The sequence below is a fragment of the Canis lupus genome, chromosome 1, assembly GCF_003254725.2.
Source record: "Canis lupus dingo isolate Sandy chromosome 1, ASM325472v2, whole genome shotgun sequence".
Lineage (NCBI taxonomy): Eukaryota > Metazoa > Chordata > Mammalia > Carnivora > Canidae > Canis > Canis lupus.
This window is the reverse complement of record NC_064243.1, coordinates 114,184,487-114,203,311: the sequence shown is the minus strand read 5'-3', so window position 1 is coordinate 114,203,311 and position 18,825 is coordinate 114,184,487. Positions and strand designations below refer to the sequence as shown.

General features: G+C 51.9%; 1 protein-coding gene and 1 long non-coding RNA gene across 6 annotated transcripts in view; one reads left to right on the top strand and one right to left on the bottom strand.

Annotated features, from left to right (window-relative positions):
- LOC112645495 (uncharacterized) overlaps window positions 1-2,134 on the bottom strand; it is a 23,027-nt gene extending 20,893 nt beyond the window's left edge. The window contains exon 1 of one of the 3 annotated variants that reach the window (XR_007410542.1): window positions 1,269-2,134. This is a non-coding gene — a long non-coding RNA (uncharacterized LOC112645495). The remainder of the gene's footprint in view (window positions 1-1,268) is intronic. The other 2 variants (XR_007410546.1, XR_003127100.3) reach the window with 2 other exon arrangements.
- Window positions 1,428-18,825, top strand: ACP7 (acid phosphatase 7, tartrate resistant (putative)). 3 transcript variants are annotated; one of them, XM_025425063.3, is made up of 13 exons: window positions 1,428-1,581; window positions 2,311-2,597; window positions 8,925-9,125; window positions 9,439-9,621; window positions 10,535-10,658; window positions 10,896-10,958; window positions 11,048-11,162; window positions 11,260-11,367; window positions 11,465-11,522; window positions 11,614-11,681; window positions 11,789-11,860; window positions 14,775-14,912; window positions 16,425-18,825. In XM_025425063.3, exons 2-13 carry the CDS (start codon window positions 2,486-2,488, stop codon window positions 16,488-16,490), a joined length of 1,308 nt encoding a protein of 435 aa, XP_025280848.1. In that variant the 5' UTR covers window positions 1,428-1,581; window positions 2,311-2,485; the 3' UTR covers window positions 16,491-18,825. The 3 variants fall into 3 exon arrangements, with proteins under 3 accessions (XP_025280848.1, XP_048965669.1, XP_048965671.1); XM_049109712.1 differs by having other exon boundaries at window positions 1,538-1,647; XM_049109714.1 differs by lacking the exon at window positions 1,428-1,581 and adding an exon at window positions 2,040-2,233.

Below are 18,825 nucleotides of genomic sequence, written 5' to 3'. Positions count from 1 at the left end.
GAGACATAAGTAGAGGGAGAAGCAGGCGGGGAGCCCGATGCGGGACTCAGTCCCAGGACCCCGAGATCACGCCCTGAGCCAAAAGCAGACGCTCAACCACTGAGCCACCCAGGCGCCCCAAGTGTAGAGAGTACTTAAAAAAATAAACTTAAAAAAATTTCTATATCCATAATTCAGTGGCATTGGTTTCTTTCATGCCGCTGTGAGTTTATTTCATGCCTGTAAAAACATGATTCTGAGGAGGGCTTCAGCAGCGCTCCCTAAGTGTCTCTGGCACAGAAAAAGGTTAAGAGCCTCAGCTCTGGAAGAAAAACAAAACTGAGGGCGAGCTACAATGGGTAGGAGTGGGAGTGAGTTCTTGAGGGTATTTGAGTACGGCTGAAGGAGCTGCTTATTATTACATTTTAAGCTGTCACAGAGACTCTAGAGGGTGGGGAAAAATCCAAACAGCAGGCCCATCTTGAACCCTTCCCAGGCTCAGAGTCAGGCTCGGAAATCTGTGTACCCAACCAGCCGAACTGCTATACTTCGAATTACTAAAAGCCAAGTGGTCGGGTCATTTTATCTGCTGACAGGAAGGGAGAATAATGAAAAACCTGGACACCCCCCCCCCAACTTTTCCTGCTGCTGGGGCAACCCCTGAACATATTTTGTGGCAAGCCACTCTCAGCCTTCAAACAGCTCACCAAGGTGTACAGGAAAATTCTCACTGGCTCCCACCTAGACCCCAGGGCAATTTCTGGAGTTCATGCATTAATAATAATTTAGAAAAGAGAAAAAAAAAGCTGATTCTCATCCAGCCCTTACTCTGGGCCAGGCCGCGTTCTCAGCATGAAATTTCATGCCTCATCTGGTTTAACCCTCCCAACAGCCCATAGGGTATGTACTCTTACTACCTTCGTTTTACAGGTGAGGAAGGCCAGGCTCAGCGAGGTTAAGTAACCCGCCTAGGGCGCCCAGCTCAGAAGCAGCAGAAACCAGCCTTTTCGTGGATTTTGATGTCGTGTGTTCAGTGTGCCCCCGAGGGGACTGGGGGTTCTCTGGGGAGAAGCCGAGGGCCAAGCTTGGGGAAGGAGGCAGGAGGAAGGACTTTCGAGGACGGTGAGCGGGCGGGAAGGGATAGGGGAATCCCCTGGGTCGCAGGCCCCAACGCCGACATACCTGGGGACCTCGGGATCTGGCAGGGCAGGGGGTGGGGACCAGTGTCCGTGCCCTGGGGACTCCCGCAGTCGGGGGGTGGGGCGGCTGGGGGACGAGCGCAGCCTTACCTGTCCCGGTGCTCCTCCGGTGGTCAGCCTGGAGGTGGCGGCTGCGGCTTACCAAGCCTTTCTGGGTCCCCCTTCCCACGCCCCACCCCGGGGGGGGGGGTGGGCGGGTGGGCGTGGGGCGCCCAGGACCGGCCGGACCTGTGCGACCCGGGGCCCCGGTTGTCTGGGAGCCTGTCACTTGGGGAAGGCCGGCTCTTCCGGGGCTGGGACAGCTGTGGGCGGCTGGATGCCTCGGTGCCTGCGAACTCATAAATACCGCCGCCGCCCTGGTGGCGGGAGACGCGCGTGCGGGCGGCTGGCGGGCGCCCCGAGGGTGAGCCGGGCCCGGGAGGATTCCCCCAGCCGCTGACGGGCCTGACCCGGGCTGGGCCCCCAGCAGGTCCTGCGGGAGCTGGGGAGCAAACTGGAGCCGGCCAGAAGGGCTGGGGAGAAGGGGACTGGGTAGCAGGTGCAGGGCTGGGGGGCTGGGGGGGTTAGGAGGGATGTTGGGGTCACCTAGGCAGGATGGGATGCCAGGCAGGCGGCAGAGGGCAAGCGTCCGCTCCAGGTAGGATGGAATTCCGGAGGCTCCTGGGGATGGAGTGGAGGACTGAGGTCACTAAGACCAAACACCAAGCCTGGAGGCCAAAATGCAGGGTGTTGAGGTCTGAGAGCCCGGGGCGCTGCTAGGGATGGAGCGACAGGCCCTGGGAGCTGGGGTTGCTGAGAGGAGGCTGGAATGCTGGGGAGGGGGTTGCCAAGGGCAACTTTCTACGCTGAGCCCCCACCCCTCCCCCAAACCTCTCACTGATCAGGGGTGAGCTGCGGTTAGGACCCCTGGGTTCCAGTCCGGCTCCATCACACCCTAGCCGTGCACTGAATCACGGTTGCTCATTTGCCTCCTGGGTGATCCGTGATCCGGTGATCCGGTGGTGATCACGGTGGCCACCACGAGGAGGAATGCTGGGAGGCTCCCAGGAGTTAATGTATGCAAAGTGCTTAGCACACAGCGAGTCTCAGAACACTTGGGGCTTGGTAGTGATCGGATTTTTTTTCTCTCTAGCATCCGGATAACCATCCTCTTGAAGACCTCCTCACCATCCTGCCTCCCTCCCCCGACATTGCCTGATCTGCCACCCTGCGTCTTCCCAGCCCCTTGGTGCTGTTCCTGAGGAATCTGATCTACTGTGGACCCCTCCCCTTCTCCGTCTGCCCTCCCCCCACACTGTCCCCTTAGCATGCGCCCCCTCTGTCCCTGCCGGTCCTGCTGCTGTCTGCTCCTGTTTCTCTCCCTGGGAGTCCAGGGGGCCCCAGAGGCGGCCCCTGAGCAAGTCCACCTGTCCTACCCAGGTAAGTTCTGTGGCCACTTCTGGGAGTTTCCCAGGGAGGCCCAGGGGGTTTGGGGGCTCAAGTATCCCCTTGTGGATTGCTGTAGGAGCCTGGGCTGGTGGCCTGGTCTTCCTGGACTTTGGTTGTGTGCCTCTGTTGAGCGGGGGTCCCCAGCAGCGGCGCAGCTGGCTGTGTGGGAAATGATTCCAGTGTCCAGCCTCTCATAAGCGTCCTCCAAAGGGGACCACTGGTGTCCTTCTCGTTGTGTCACTGTTCCTTGTGTCCCCCCAAAGCTACCTCCTGGTCCTTGATCTAGGGGATCACAGGGCCCTGTGGTGGTCAGGCCTTGGACTCTGGAGCCTCTGGACCCAAACATTTTGGGTTTCAATCCCTGCTTTGCAACTCACCTGCTGTGTGACTGTAGGTGAGTCACTTAACCTCTCTGGCCTCAGCTTCCTCATCGGGACAGTGGGAAATATTAGCATGACCTCATAGTGGGGAGTAAATGAGATATGACCTGTGAAGTGGCAAAATGGGGTGTAGCCATGGTTCTCACACGTTTTTGTCGCAGGGCCCCTTGGCGCGGCTAAAAACGATTGCGAACCTTCAAGAGCGTTAGCTTATGTGAGTTATACCTGTAATATTTGCCGTGTTAGAACCCGAAACTGAGGCACTTAAACATTTTTAAATCGTTTAGAATGAACAGTAATAAAGCCATTCTGTGTTAAGGTAAATGGCATTTTTCATGGAAAATAACGACTGTACCAAAGGGAACAAATTTAATGAGAAGCGTGGCATTGGTTTACATCTTTTTAAGTCTCTTTAATGTCTGGCTTAATAGGAGACACCCAGGTCCCCCCCCACACACATCTGCTTCTGCTGCTGTTGTGATATGTTGCTTTGGATGATACATATGAAGGAAATGTGGTCTCACAAGACTTGGGGTTGAAGCACAGAGGAGGATTTTAAAAGGAGTTGCAAATAATTGTGCCTATTCCTTTTCGATACTGCACCGAAGCTGAAGGCACAGCCCTTTCTTTCTGTCTGGCTTTTGAATAATTTCAGCTTGCTATTTTCAAATAATGTTAGATTTATGGAAGAGGTGCAAAGTTAGTGCAGGGTTTCCGTATGCTCCTCACTCAGCTTCCCCTAATGCCAACGTCTTATGTGCCCATGGTCAAAGCTAACAAATGAACCTTGGCGTTATATCACTAACTGAACTCTGGCCTTTGTTCGGGTTTCACCAATTTTTCCACGAATGTCTTTATCTAATCCAGGATCCGATCCACCATCCCACACTGCATCTTGCTGCTGTGTCTCTAGTCTCTTTCGCTCCTCAGTCTTTCCTGGTTTTTTGGGTTTTGGGTTTTGGGGTTTTTTTTGTGCGTGTGTGTGTGTCCTTGACACTCATGAGGAAGATCATTTCTTTTAAAGATTTAATTTATTTGAGAGAGAGAGAAAGAAAAAATAGGGGAGGGGCAGAGGGAGAAGCAAGCTCCCTACAGCGCAGGGAGCCTCACTTAAGACTCGATCCCAGGACCCTGGGATCATGACCTGAGCTGAAATCAAGAGTCGGACGCTCAACCGACCGAGCCACCCAGGTGCCCCAGGAAGATCGTTTCGTAAAGCTTAGCTGCCCTGTAGAATCTGAAACTACTCAAATGAACTGGCTTTGACGCTCATTGACCAACTGACCTTGGACGAGGCACTTTGCCTGGAGGCCTCTGTAAAATGGAAGGACAGTAAACCCATCTCGTGGTGCTGCTGTGAAAATCCAGTGAGATGACAGCTGTCCCCTGTCCGGCCGTCACAGTAACAATAGCAAATAAGCTCTTACTAAATGCCTCAGAGGGATAACTCACTTAGCCTCACACTGGATCTTAAGCTGCCGGTCCTAGAGTTACTCCCATTTTACAGAAGAGTAAACTGAGGCTGATAGAGATAGAAGAGTCTGACACCTGGGTCACACAGTCTGGGATTTGAACCCCGGCTGGCCGGCTTAGCAACCCAGGATATTTGTCTTAAAACTTCAACTTTTACTAATTTTAGATTTCACAGAAAATTTACAGAAATATTACAGAGTTCCCATATCTCCCTCACCCGATTTCTGCTACTGTTACGTTAGCATCTTACATAATTATGGTATGTGTTTGTTTATTTATTTTGAATTATTATTATTATTATTTTTAGAGAGACATAGTGTGCATGGGCGTGCAGGGGAGGTGAGGAGCAGAGGGAGAGAGAGAGAGAGAGAGAGAGAGAGAGAGAGAGAGAATCTTAAGCAGGCTCCATGCCCAGCCCAGAGCTGACCCAGAGTTTGATCTCACAACCCCGAGATCACGATCTGAGCCAAAATCAAGAGTTGGATGCTTAACTGGCTGAGCCACCCAGGCACCACAATATGTTTATTTTATTTATTTATTTATTTATTTACCACAATATATTTATTAAAACCAGGAAGTTGGGTGCCTGAGTGGGTCAGTCAGTTAAGTTTATGCCTTTGGCTCAGGTCAGGATCTCAGTGTCTTTGGATTGAGCCTTGAGTCAGGCTCCCTGCTCAGTGGGGAGTCTTCGTCTCACCCTGCCCCTCCCCCCAACTCATTCTCTCTCTCTCTCTCAAATAAATAAATAAAATCTTAAAAAAAAAACAGGAAGTCATTAACATTGGTATAATATACTATTAACTAAACTATAGAATCCGCTGGAATGTCAGCAGTTTTTCCGCTTGCTTATTTCATTATTTAGCATTTGGCTGCCCTTCTTAGTCACCTCCAACCTGCCAGTTGCTTCTTTCCTTACCTTTCATGATCTGACATTTTTTTAGTACCGAGCAGTTATTTTGTAGGGTAGCCCTCATTTGGGGTCTGTCGGGTATTTTCTCCTGATTGGAATGAAGTTACGTGCTTTGCTGGCAAGACTATCAGAGCTGCGGATGTTGTGTCCTGCCTGGTGCCTGGTATCCGAGCGCACGATGCTGACGCAGCTTATTGCTGTTACTGGTGGTGTTGACCTTCACTGCGTGGTTACAGTGGGGCCTGCTGGGTTTCTCCACCATAGGATTTTTCTTCTTCCTTTTGCGGTTAATAAATACCTTGGGGGGAGGGCTGCCGGGGTGGCTCAGTCAGTTAAGCATCCAACTCTTGGTTTCAGCTCAGGCCACCATCTCGGGGTCATGAGATTGAGCCCTGCGTGAGGCTCCAAGTTTAGTGTGGAGCCTGCTTAAGATTTTCTCTCCCTCTCCCTCTGCCCCTCCCACTCATGCCCTCTCTCTCTCAAATAAATAAATAAATCATAATAAATAAATAAATAAATAAATAAATAAATAAATAAAATGGGGGAGGCTCCTTAAGACCATGCAAATTATGTTTCTCTTAAAACTTTAACCCACTGATTTTAGCATCCGTCTAAAGATCCATCCGAGGTGGATCTTGCCTGAAATAATTATTAGTGTGGTGTTTGCCTAATTATGATTTTGTGACTTTCTAATTCCTTCTCTCCATTTAATGGAAATTTTACTCTAAGGAAAGCTATCCCTTCCCGCCTCCATCCATCCATCCATCCATCCATCCATCCATTTATTTATTTATGTATTTCAGAATAGACTTACAAATACCTATTTTGATATAGGTTAAATCATTATCATTGTTTATTTTGTGGTTCAAGTTGTCCCAGATTTGGTCTTTTGGAATTCCTTCGGATCGGCTTCCATGTTCTTTCCACAAACCCCCATCATTTCTTGAGCACTGCCCCACTTTCTGGCACCACAAGTCACTCCAGGCTTATTTCGCATATTTCTTCCCCATCGTTGGAATCAACTGCTTCTCCGAGGAGCCCGGGTTTCTTTCGCCACAGAACGGGTATCTAGAAACTAAGATCTGAGCACTAGGTGTGCTCGTGGCTACTGAGGTATCACAGCTTCCAGGCCCTTCACAAACAAAGCTAGGCAACGTGTGTGTGTATTACACACACACACACACACACACACACACATCTCAATTTCCATATCTCTCTGTACATATATAATCGCACTTACCGTGAGATCATACTGACACCTGTGATTCTAGTCCGACATCACGGGCTTATTTTAGCCCTCTTCTTTATTTATTTATTTATTTATTTATTTATTTATTTATTTATTTATTTATTTATCTCTTATTAGCCTTCTTTCTCCAGCATTGTGAAACTTATCTCCCACTTTTACAGTATACTTAGGTATTTGTTCGACGCGAGTAGAGGCATAAAGCAGTCTCAGAATTGTTTGCCTGGATCCCTGTGAGAACACTTACTAGGTGACAAGTATGTGCAGTCCTTTTCCTCTGTAGTTTTTTTAAAGGTTTTTTTTTAAATTTTTTTTTATTACTGAGGTATAAGTTAACATCCAATGTTACATTAGTTTCAGATGTACAACAGAGTGACTCGACAATTCTATTCACTACTGGATCTGTCACCATGCAAAGTTAGCATGGTATGCTTGACTATATTCCGTAGGCTGTCCTTTTTTCCATCTCTGTGACTTATTATATGACTGGAAATTTGTACCTTTTTGCTATAGTTTTATAGTGTCCAGTCGAGACCTAGTCCGTGGTTAACCCCTCTTCAGTGTGGTTGCTCTATTCACTTTTTAAATATAGTGACATTGGGACACGTGGGTGGCTCAGTGGTTGAGAGTCTGCCTTTGGCTCAGATCATGATCCCGGGGTCCTGCGATCGATTCTCGCATCAGGCTCCCCATGGGGAGTCTGCTTCTCCCTCTGCCTGTGTCTCCGCCTCTCTCTCTGTGTCTCTCATGAATAAATAAATAAAATCTTAAAAGTAAATAAATATAGTGACAGCCATTGGTTAGAGTTTACATTCCACACTGGCTTCTCCCTTCATCCCGGGTGGTTGTAATCCTTAGTGTGATTTTAGGGGTGCATGAAGGAAATATGAAATGTGACTATAATTCTAAGAATCAGAATTACACACAAAAAAGGTCATGTTTTCCCTTCTGGTCTTTTTCTGCTCCGTTCCTGTCTCCCTTTTCTACCCCGTTCTCACCCACCCCATGTAAGTAACCCATGTCTTTCCTTTCTCCTGACTCCTTCCCGTATTTCTTTCATGCAGATGAGTAGGTACCTGGGTGCTCTTCCATGAAGAACAGATGACCATAGACAAGTCTTGTGTGTTTTGCTTTTTAAATTTCACTGGACGTCCCAGATGTCATTCCACAGCACTTCCTAGAACGTGTCCTCTTTCTTTGGATAGCTCCCCTGTGCTCCACTGTCTGGATGTTACATAGTCTAATGGGGTCCCTCTCTTGTGGATGGGCATTTTGGTTGTTTCTGATATGCTGTGATTACAAACAGCAATGAAGAATCCTGTGCCCACGCATTCTCCTATTGCCGGAATAAGAACACGTCCTCCTGACATCAGACCATACCGTGTGGCAGGTTTAAAACCTTGAGTTGGGGGCGCCTGGGTGCCTTGGCTGGTTGAGCATCTGCCTTCAGCTCGTGTCATGATCTCAGGGTCCTGGGATGGAGCCCACATCGGGGCTCCCTGCTCAGTGGGGAACCTGCTCCTTCTTCCCACTTATGCTCTCCTGCTCTCTCTCTCTCAAATAAATAAAGTCTTATAAAAACAAACCTTGATTTGGTTGCCGGCATTTAAGAATTTTGAGCTATCACTGAAAAGTTTGGATCTATCTATCTATCTCTATCTATGTGTCCATGTTCCTGGAATATAAAAACCCATGTAATAGAGACTTCTTCTAGAAGTAGACAGATTTAGGGTCACTGAGCCTGCTTCCTGCAAGACCACTATCACGGGAGTGGTGATGGTGGCCCCTTTAAGGTAGGGAGGGGTGGACAGTTTGCTGCACACCCCAGAGCTCTCTGCTGCCTTACTCCTTCCAGCTGGCCTTTGTTCCTGTTTATATTACCTAGCAGGGTTCTCAACATCTGGGTTTATAACCCCTAAGTGGTATCATGTCTGTAAAATGTTTGGCACACGGGCTGCACGAGTAAATCAAGATATTAAGAATCATATCCACTCACCCATGGAATCCTAACCACACCGTTCCAAGTGCTTCTCTTGTATTTATTCCCCTAAGCCTCATCAAAACCCTTAGATACTATCATTATTCCACTTTACAGATTTGGAAACTGAGGCTCAGAGAGGCGAAGTGACTTGTACAGGGAACCCCAGCTTGCAGATGGCAAAGCTGAGGTCTAATGCGGGGAGCTCCAGAACCCGTGTCCCTAACCACTAACTTGTCCCTGAGCTGTTGGAGAGAGTCTGTGTCTATATGTCCTTCCCTGCTCCGGCTCAGGCCTCACTGCCCGCCCTGGCTCTGTTCCTTTCTTGCAGATGAGCCTGGCTCCATGACTGTCACCTGGACCACGTGGGTCCCCACGCGCTCCGAAGTGCAGTTCGGACTGCAGTTGACGGGCCCCCTGCCGCTCCGGGCACAGGGCACCTTCAGCCCCTTTGTGGATGGGGGCGTCCTGCGGAGGAAGTTCTACATCCATCGAGTCACGCTGCGGGGGCTGCTGCCCGGGGTCCAGTACGGTGAGAGGGACCCCAGGCCCAGGTGTTGAGGGGGTGCAGGAAGAGGAGTGTGGTGTCAGCGGGAAGCCACCGTGGGCAGGGGGCTCAGGCTGGGCTGGGAACAGCTCTGCTCATCTGGAGCCTCTTGCATGAGACTCCGGGATGGAAATGGGAGGTGCTGGGGTCTGGGGTGCGGTGGACTGAAGGGCATGGGTCAGAACCCCTCAATCCTCACTTCCTCTCCCCACCAAGTGAAGATGGATTGTGGGGGCTGTGCAGAGGAGGCAGCCTGGGGGGCACGCCTAGCTGACTGTGACCTCCCCCTTGCCCTCAGTTTACCGCTGTGGCAGTTCTCGGGGCTGGAGCCGTCGGTTCCGCTTCAGAGCCCTGAAGAACGGTCCCCACTGGAGCCCCCGTCTGGCTGTGTTTGGGGACCTGGGGGCCGACAACCCGAAGGCCTTACCCCGGCTGCGCAGGGACACCCAGCAGGGCATGTACGATGCTGTTCTCCATGTGGGTGAGGCATCGGCATGGGTGCGCCCGGAGGTGGGGGGTGGGGCTTGGGGGGGAGGAGGCGATCCCGGGGCTCTCTAGGGCACCGTGCTGGGGTGAGTGTGGTTCTAAAGGGGACAGGTGATGAGGCCGGCCCGGGACGTGGTGTCTGTGGTTAACCAGACTGCCCAGGTTCAATCCCAGCTCCAGCACGTAGAGCCATGTGCCTTGGTTTTGTCCTCTGTGTTATTATGATGAGAGCTAAGGCTGGTCCAGAAATCACGGGACTGTCGTGATGACTACATAGGTGACATTGCCTGGCATGCTGTAAGTGCCACGTGCTCCTTGTCATTATCATTGCTGCTGCGGCTTCAGGGGACAAGGACACACATGGGAGATGGAGATTGGGGCTGATTGGGTTCACAGCCACAGACTGGAATCGACTCCCAGGGCCTGATTCCTGGATCTTTACTAACCAGCCATGTGATCTTGCATGAGCACTTAACCCCTCTGGGCCTCAGTTTCTCCATCTGAAATGGAGCGATAATACCATCCACCTCACAGGGTGTTTTGAAGGTTCAGGTGATCAAGTATGTAAAGCATTTGGAACTGTGCCTGGTACAAAACCAGTACCAGATCGTGTCAGCGCTGTCCTGGGAGGGGACAAGAGGGCGGGCAGAGATGGGGGCCAGTGCTCCAGATAGGAGCACAGGAGACCAGCGAGGTCTTGCAGGGTGCGGGGGAGGGAGGGTCTCAGGGGCCAGAGGTTCAGGAAACAGCTCCAAGTGCACATGTGGGTGGGTGTGAGGTAGGGATCAGAGAACCAGGATGGCTCAGGGCCAGGGGGTTGCACAGCTGAGCAACCAGGGCTCTCCGTTCTGGGGAAGGGAGGGCCGGGTCTGGGTCCTCACTCTCTCCTCGGTCCCCCTGCCCCCTAGGAGACTTTGCCTATAACATGGATCAGGACAACGCTCGTGTCGGGGACAAGTTCATGCGGCTCATCGAACCTGTGGCCGCCAGCCTGCCATACATGACGTGCCCTGGGAATCACGAAGAACGCTAGTGAGGGCCCGGGGCTTCGGGGTGGGTGAGGGTCTGATGGATGCAAACAGACATGCCTCCCTTACTTAGCATCTTACCTTAGTATCTCATGCTGCAGCAGCACCTTAGTGGTAACAAGAGGAGAGGAGAGGAGATGAGGGCTGGGCTGGGAGCCAGACCTGGCCTGACAGTGGGGAGATAGGGGTGGGCTCTGGGACCCCAGACCCTCTCCCCACCCTTTTACTTCCTTTTATCCAGCAACTTCTCTAACTACAAGGCCCGCTTCACCATGCCAGGGAACACCGAAGGCCTGTGGTACAGGTAATCTGGGGGACCAGGGTTAGGGGGACTGGGGGGTGGGAGATGCTGAGGAGACCCCACCTCTGAATCATGCCCTTGGACCCCTCCAGCTGGGATCTGGGCCCTGCACACATCATCTCCTTCTCCACCGAGGTATACTTCTTCCTCCACTACGGCCGCCACCTGGTAGAGAGACAGTTCCACTGGCTGGAGAGCGACCTCCAGGTAACCTGGGGGGAGGTTCCCCATCATCCCTTGACCAGCCTCTACCCTTTCCTCCCTCGCCCCACCCCTGCCCCTCACTCTGGGCCCTTCTCTCTAGAAAGCCAATAAGAATCGGGCAGCGCGGCCATGGATCATTACCATGGGCCACCGGCCCATGTACTGTTCCAATGCTGACCTGGATGACTGTACGTGGCATGAAAGCAAGGTGAGGACCCCTCCCTGGGTCGGGGTGCTGAGAGCCAGGCGGGGGGCCGGCCTGCACCACCATTCACCCCATTCACCTCCTTGCTCACCCTGTCTAGGTTCGCAAAGGCCTCCGTGGCAAGTTCTACGGCTTGGAGGATCTTTTCTACAAATACGGTGAGTGACCCGGGGGACTCCTGGCCCCAGGCCCCAGCCCCTTCCATCTCTCCAGGACCAAACGCCTTGACCCCAACTTGTTATGTCTCAGGGGTCGACCTGCAGCTGTGGGCTCACGAGCACTCATACGAACGGCTGTGGCCCATTTACAACTACCAGGTGAGGCTCAGGAGGTCCGAGGGCCCCTCGGCTGGTGTAGGTGGATCCCTGGATCCCCCAAGTGTGGCCTGGTGTGACTTGCGCCTCCCCCTTCTTCCCTTCTCCAGGTATTTAACGGCAGCCGAGAGACGCCGTACACCAACCCTCGAGGCCCTGTTCACATCATCACCGGGTCTGCTGTGAGCAGCATGGGGAAGGGTGCCTTTGGCTTCTTGCCTCTTCGTTTTTACTGCCTCTAATACCAGCCTGCGTGCCATGTGTTCCTATAGCTGCTGTCACCACCTCTCAACCTTAGAGCTTAGGTAGCCCTAGTAGCAGGGCCATTGTACAGATGTGGAAACAGAGGCTCAGGCAGTCAAACACTTGTTCAGTCCCAGGTTCACCAAGTGGCAGGGGTTGGGGGTGTGCCCAGGTGTACAGGATGGATCCAAAGACAGAGAGCTTCTTATTATCGCTGCAACCTGAACTCCAGACTCGATTCACCTTCCACCAAACCTCTCACTGACGACCGCTTTCTGTTCCCGGATCCCACGCTCAGTTTAGTTCTTGTGTCTTCCGAGTCTTTCCTTGTCTTTCATCCTTCACATTTGGAAGACTCCTGGCCAGTTGTTTTGCAGAATGCCCCTTGGTCTGGGCTTGTCTGTCCTTTTGCTGAGATTCGGGTTATGCACTTTGCGCAAGACAGTCACAGAAGTGATGTTGTATTCTCCTCGGTGCATTGGGTGGGGGGTTCCTCCCATCCATGTGTCTCATTCCTGGAGGTGTTTCCCTGAATCGCCTGGTTAAGGAGGTGTCTGCTGGGTTCCTCCGCTGTAAAGTTGTATTTCCCTTTCTAACTAATTAGTAAGTATCTTCAGGGAGATACTTTCCGGCCATGCAAATCTCCTGTCTCTCCTCAAACTTTCACCTACTGATTTTGGAATCCCCCAGTGGGTCTTGCCAGCAACAATGATTACTGTGGTGTTCTAATGGGGAGTTGCTATTTCCCTCATTCCTCCTAGATTTATTCATTAGAATCCTCTCACGAGGAAGAGTCCCTTCCGTCCCATTTCTGTAGTTTGTTAGTGATTTATACCAGTGTGGACTCATGGGTGATTATTTTATCCTGCGGGTGATTATCTGATACTATTTATGCCACTGCTCACCTTGCCCCCGTTTGGGCCACTGGAACCTCCTGAGGTCAGGTCCTGTGTTTCTTTGTGTGGCCCTGTCATTTCGTGAGCACTTCCTTAGTTTTTGGCCCAAGAGGGTGCTCCAAGATCATCTTGTATTTTCCCACCTTTCCCCTCTCCACCTTGGAGCCATTTGTTTCTGCAAGGAGAGAGAGCTTATTTTTTAACATGGTTCTTAAAGACTAGTAGGATCAAAGTAAGAACCACTTGTGATAAAAATTCAAACAGTACAGAGGGGCAGGAGGTGAACCCCAGGCATTCACACCCCCGTCTTCATCCCTACTCTGGTGCTCTGTCTCTTGGATGGCATTTTAGAATGTTCTCTGCATGCACAATTGAGTAATTGTCTTGATAGAGATGTGTTACTATATTACCCACTTTTTAAAAACAACTTGGATCATGCTTCATGCCCTAGGGGTTCTCAACTTTGGTGCACATTATATGGGGAAGTTTTAAAACTGCTGCATCTGGGCCCCATTCCAGAACAAACACCAGAATCTCTGAGAACGGGGCCCTGGCATTGGCCCAGTGCAAAGCCACCACCTGGAGCAGGAAATAGAATGTTATCAGCACCAGATGGCTCCTCATACCCCTAGGTGATCGCTATTCTGAACGTTAATCAGCATAGATTAGTTTTTTCTTCAATTTTAAATTTTGAAATTATTTCAGACTTACAGAAAAGTTGCAAAAATACAAATACTCTCAATATCCCCTTTACCAATATTTCCCAAACGGGAACATCTAACCACATTTGTTTTTTGTTTTTGTTTTCTTTTGAGAGAGAGGGGGCATGAGCAGGTGCTTGTGAGCAGGGAGGGGAGGGTGAGCGGGAGAGACAATCCCAGGCAGGCTCCACGTCCAGCACGGAGTCGGACACAGGGCTCAATCCCATGACCCTGAAATCAAGACCTGCGCTGAAATCAAGAGTCTTAGGGCACCTGAGTGGCTCAGTCAGTTAAGCATCTACCATCGGCTCAGGTCATGATCCTGGGGCCGGGGGATCAAGTCCCACATCCAGCTCCCCGCTCAGTGGGGAGCCTGCTTCTCCGTCTCCCTCTGCTGCTCCCCCTGCTTGTGCTCTCTCTCTCTCTCTCTCAAATAAATAAATACAATAAAAAAAAAGTCATATGCTCAACCAACTGAGCCACCAGGCACCCCAACCACATCTGTTTTAATCTCTATTTGGTCTTATTTTATTTGTCGTAGCGATTATTACATTATTAATATTTTATAATATTATATATAATTAATGATTATTAATATACTCTTTGTCCTGGAGAGATCACTTGGGACTATGCCAATACCTGGCTATTCCTCAAACTTTCACCATTAGTTTTACCATCGATTGATGATTCTTGCTTCCATTCATTATTATAATGATGGCTGCAGAATGGTGATTTCCTAAGGTCCCTCATGCTCTCTGCTCATGTCGCCTGGCATACTGCTACAAGGATGAACACCCGCCCTCCCCCAGGCACCGGTGGCTTATAAAAAGCTTTCTTGGAGGGTCTACTGTACCCCCACTGTTGAGACCTCTAGGTTTTGTCTCTGCTTCAAATTGTGTTTTCTCTTTTATTATGCATCTCGGCCACCTTTCCATAACACCCTGCTTTGTGATGGCTATGCTAGAATTTAACTGACCGCCACTGATGGGCATTTGGGCACCTGCCAGCTCAGGGCTTTTACAGAAAATGCTGCAGTGGGCAGTCTTTTACAGCCGTGCACTTTTCTAGAAGTCAAAGACCCAGGGGGTGCAAGAAGCCTGGCTGGGTGAAAACTCAATCCTAGCATTAGTGAGGTCAAGTCTTAGCAGACTTTGTCTTCCTTGGGGGCATCAGGGTCCCGGCCTGGGAGGTTGTTTCTGCTCCTTGCGGGGCCTTCACCCACCCTAACCCTGGGTCTAAAGGCTTCTGTCTGGCAGGGCTGTGAGGAGCGGCTCACCCCCTTCTCCCTCTTCCCGCGGCCCTGGAGCGCCGTGCGGGTGAAAGAGTACGGGTACACGCGGCTACACATCCTCAACGGGACCCACGTCCACATCCAGCAGGTGTCGGATGACCAGGTCAGTGAGCGGTGGCCCAGTCACCTGCCTGAGTAACCAGGCCCAGCGTGTTCTGGAGTCGGGTGGTTAAAAACATGGATTCCAGAACTCGCAATCCTGGGTTCAAATCCTGCCTCCACTTCTTGCCAGCTGTCTGACCTCGAGCCATTTATTTCAACTATCTGAGCCACGGCTCTCCCGTCTGTTAAAGGGGATGACAATATTTATATGAAGTGCTTAGAACAATCTCCAAAGCATGGTCAATTCCATAGGTGTCTATGAACCTGAAGCAGTGGGTGGTGGGAGCAGGTGAGAGGGAAACCAATATGTTGTGTGTGTAGCAGAAGCAGCTTTCGATGGACCCAAATCTTCATGGTTTACCTTTCTTTATTTTTGCCATCGTGATTTTATTTTATTTTTGAAAGATTTATTTATTGGGACGCCTGAGTGGCTCAGCGGTTGAGCATCTGCCTTTGGCTCAGGGCATGATCCTGGGGTCCCGGGATCGAGTCCCGCATCGGGCTCCCCACAGGGAGCCTGCTTCTCCCTCTGCCTGTGTCTCAGCTTCTCTGTGTCTCTCATGAGTAAAATAAGTAAAATCTTTAACAAAAAAGTTTTAAAAAATTAAATTAAAATAAAGATTTATTTATTTATTTGAGAAGAGTGGGTGGAGGGACAGAGGCAGACAGAGAATCTCAAGCAGACTCTGAGCTGAGCACAGAGCCCGATGCAGGGCTCGATCTTACACCCCTGAGATCACGACCTGAGCAGAAACCAAGAGTCGGACACTTAACTGTCTGTGCCACCGGCACCCCTGCCATTGTAATTTTCAAATAGTAATAATTATGATTTCTTGAGCACCTGTTGTATATCAGATGCTGGCCTAGACTCTTTACATCTAGTAGCATTTTAATCACCACAGCAATCCCAGGGGATGGTTTTTCTTTCCATTTTGCAGGTGAGAGAACTGAGGCTCAGGGAGGGGAAGTAATTTTCCAAGGGTCACACAGCTGGAGGGTGGCAGAGCTGGGCTCTATCTCCAAAGACCATGTTCTCTTTATTATAAATAACTACCCTTTATTGAACGGTGCACGTACCGGGGGTAGGCTTTAGGCTTATGTGTCAATCACATTCCGTTCTCCCCTGTGTATAGAATAAGGAAGTGAGGCTCAGAGTTGGGTAACATTCTTAGGGCCATGTAGAGAGCTGTTGCACTGGGATGTAAGTGAGGCTTGTCTGACTCTAGGGTTTGTGCTCATAATAGACTACACCTTACCCAGTCCTTGCCCAGGATCCCCTTTTAAAAAGCCCTCTACAAATAATCTCATTTAATTCCCACAACATCTATGAGGTAGGTACTATTACTGTCATCTCCACTTTTCAGATGAGGGAAACTGAGGCTCAGAGAGGCCTAGCAATTCTTCCAAGGTCACACAGCCCATTAAAGGCAGGGCTGGGGTGTGAATCCAGGTCCTTGGCCCCGGAGTCTGGACTTTGAGCTCTCACTACCTCCTTTGTTTTTGTCCCTTGCAGGATGGGAAGATTGTGGATGACGTCTGGGTGGTGAGACCCCTGCTTGGCCGGATGATGTACCTCTAGGTACAGGGGCAGCTCTCATCAGGAACCCCAGGCCTCGCTGCCTTGGCTAGTATGACCGGACACTGCCCAGGCCCAGGTGGAGAGTCAGGGCGGGCCTTGACTCCCAGCCCTCCTGAGGGCCCATGTGGGGTGGCTGCAGCCCAGAGGCAGCCGGGGCGGCTCTCCCCTCCTGGAGAGGTGGGGGTACCCCTGGCTGTGATGGGAGGGCAGGTATGCAGGCACAGAGCAAAGCAGGGCAGGTGTGGGGCGGCACAGCCCTGCTCTCCTGCATAGCACTGGCAGGGCGGGGCGCCCACGGGGCCTCGGGAATAAAGAGGCTTAGAGCTGTGGCTCCGTGGACTCTGCACTTCTGGGGGTGCCCCCGGGCCGTCTCCTCTCCTGCCCGCAGGGGCGAAGGGCATCTCCTGCCCTAAGTCAGCAAGTGGGCACGGCTGTCATGACCCCAGTCTCCGGCAGGTGGCGTCGGGGGCCTTTCTCCTCCTAGACCTGCAGTCAGTGCTCCTGCCGCCCAAGGAGTGCCCACAGTGTTGCCCTGTGCCTCAGTTTCCCAGCCCAGCACCAATTTATCCTGGAGGGGAGAAATGTTAACACTCCTGCCTCCAAGCTGGGGGTGCTTACCAGGCTTAGGATCTCACAGACCTGCTGTTTCCCTCTCCCTTTCCCTTCCTTTTCTCCCCCCTCTCTCTACCTCCTCCCTTGCATGGGTTCAACCACTATTTATTGGGCATCTACCACGTGCCAGGCCCCAGTCTCAGTCCTAGGAGACAGCTATGAACAAGCCAGAGATCTCTGCCTTTGCAGAGCTGATATTCTAACCAGGGGGTCAGATCGCCAGCACAATAAAAAAGAAGAATATATAAAGCAGGGTAAATATTGGTAAGCACTCTGAAAAAGCAAGGTAGGAAGGGGCATGAGGGGGGACGGTTGCAGTTTTTGCGAGGATAACCAGGGAGGCCTCACTGCGAGGGTGATGTTTGATCTGAAGGAGTCTGAGGGAGAAGCGATAGGGGCAGAGTGTGTTCCAGGCAGGGGAGCAGCTGGTGCAAAGGCCCTGAGACAGAAACACGCCCGCCCTGCCAGAGTGACAGTGTGGAGGCCCGTGAAGCCCGGGCCAAGTGAGTGCGGGAGATGGGGACAGGGAGGTGAGGGGGAAAGATCATGTGGGGCCTTACAGGGCCCAGGGGGACTTTGTCCTTTATCCACAGGAGGGCTCCGAGCTGGTGACAGGCACATCTGAGTGCAGGAGTCCTAGGCCGAGCTGGGCGCGGGCCCCAGGGCTGAGAGCTTCCCTGGGGGTGTCCAGTTCTGCAAGCCGACCTCACATTATTGCTGCATGAGCTGCACAGGCTCGGCTTCCTCACATGGACACCCCCCGCCACCCCTCACTGTGCCCAAGGCACGCCAGCTTCCTGCGGTTTCTTGAATTGCACAGAGCTCTTTCTCACCCTGGGCATGCCCTCTCCCTGGCTCATCCTGGGCTGGCATCTTCTCAGCCCGAGGTCTCAGCCTCCCCTGACAGCCCCAGCGAAGAGAGCTGCGATCACCTGCTTTACTTCATTTCTGGCTCTCAGCTGCCTGGAATCCTCTTACTGATTTAGGCTTGTTCTGGGTCAGTCCGGCCCCCTGGGGCCTAGAGTCTGTGGGGGTGGAGACCAGGGCCATCTCCTTCATTTGTGGGTCTATCACCTCCTCCACCCACCCCTCCCAGATCCTTTTCTCAGGCTGGGTGTGCCCACCCTGGGCCAGCAGTGTCTGGGGAGTAGGGGGTGTCTGTCTCCCCCACTGGACTGTCAGTCCCCAGAGGGTGGGGCCCAGAGCTCACCCCAGCACAGCACAGCGCAAGAGAGGTGCTTCATAAATATTAATGGTGCCACATGCCAGGCTCTGGCCGGACACTGCCAGGGACACGCCGGGGACAGTGATGAATCGGCCCCAGCCAGGCCCTGTAGGAGTTCATGGGCGAGCAGAGAAACGCGGTTACCCAACTCGGGTGACACGCAATGAGGGAACGCCACGGAGGGATGCGCCCAGCCTGAGAGGTCGCCAGCTGCAGAGTCACGCATTGCACGCTGCAGCCAAAGCCTGAGCTGGCGCCCCTGTGGGCCTGGCCGCGTCCGTCCCAGGCCAGAGGGGTTGGGGGGCGGGGGCGCTGAGACCACAAGAGCAAAGGCCTGGCCCTGGGGCTGGACAGAAACTGGGTTTGGATCTCGGCTCTGCGACTTCCCGAGGGATGTGGAGTCACCAGCCCGCTCTGAATGTCAGTTTCATCATCTGTCACAAAAGAATGATCATACTTTATGGGATCACCTTGGCATTAAATGAGCCCGAAAGCCTT

Coding starts and splice junctions, on each gene's coding strand:
- ACP7 (XM_025425063.3), top strand. CDS start 2,486: ATGCGCCCCCTCTGTCCCTGCCGGTCCTGCTGCTGTCTGCTCCTGTTT. Junction 9,126..9,438: donor GCTGCCCGGGGTCCAGTACG/GTGAGAGGGACC, acceptor CCTTGCCCTCAG/TTTACCGCTGTGGCAGTTCT. Junction 9,622..10,534: donor CGATGCTGTTCTCCATGTGG/GTGAGGCATCGG, acceptor CCTGCCCCCTAG/GAGACTTTGCCTATAACATG.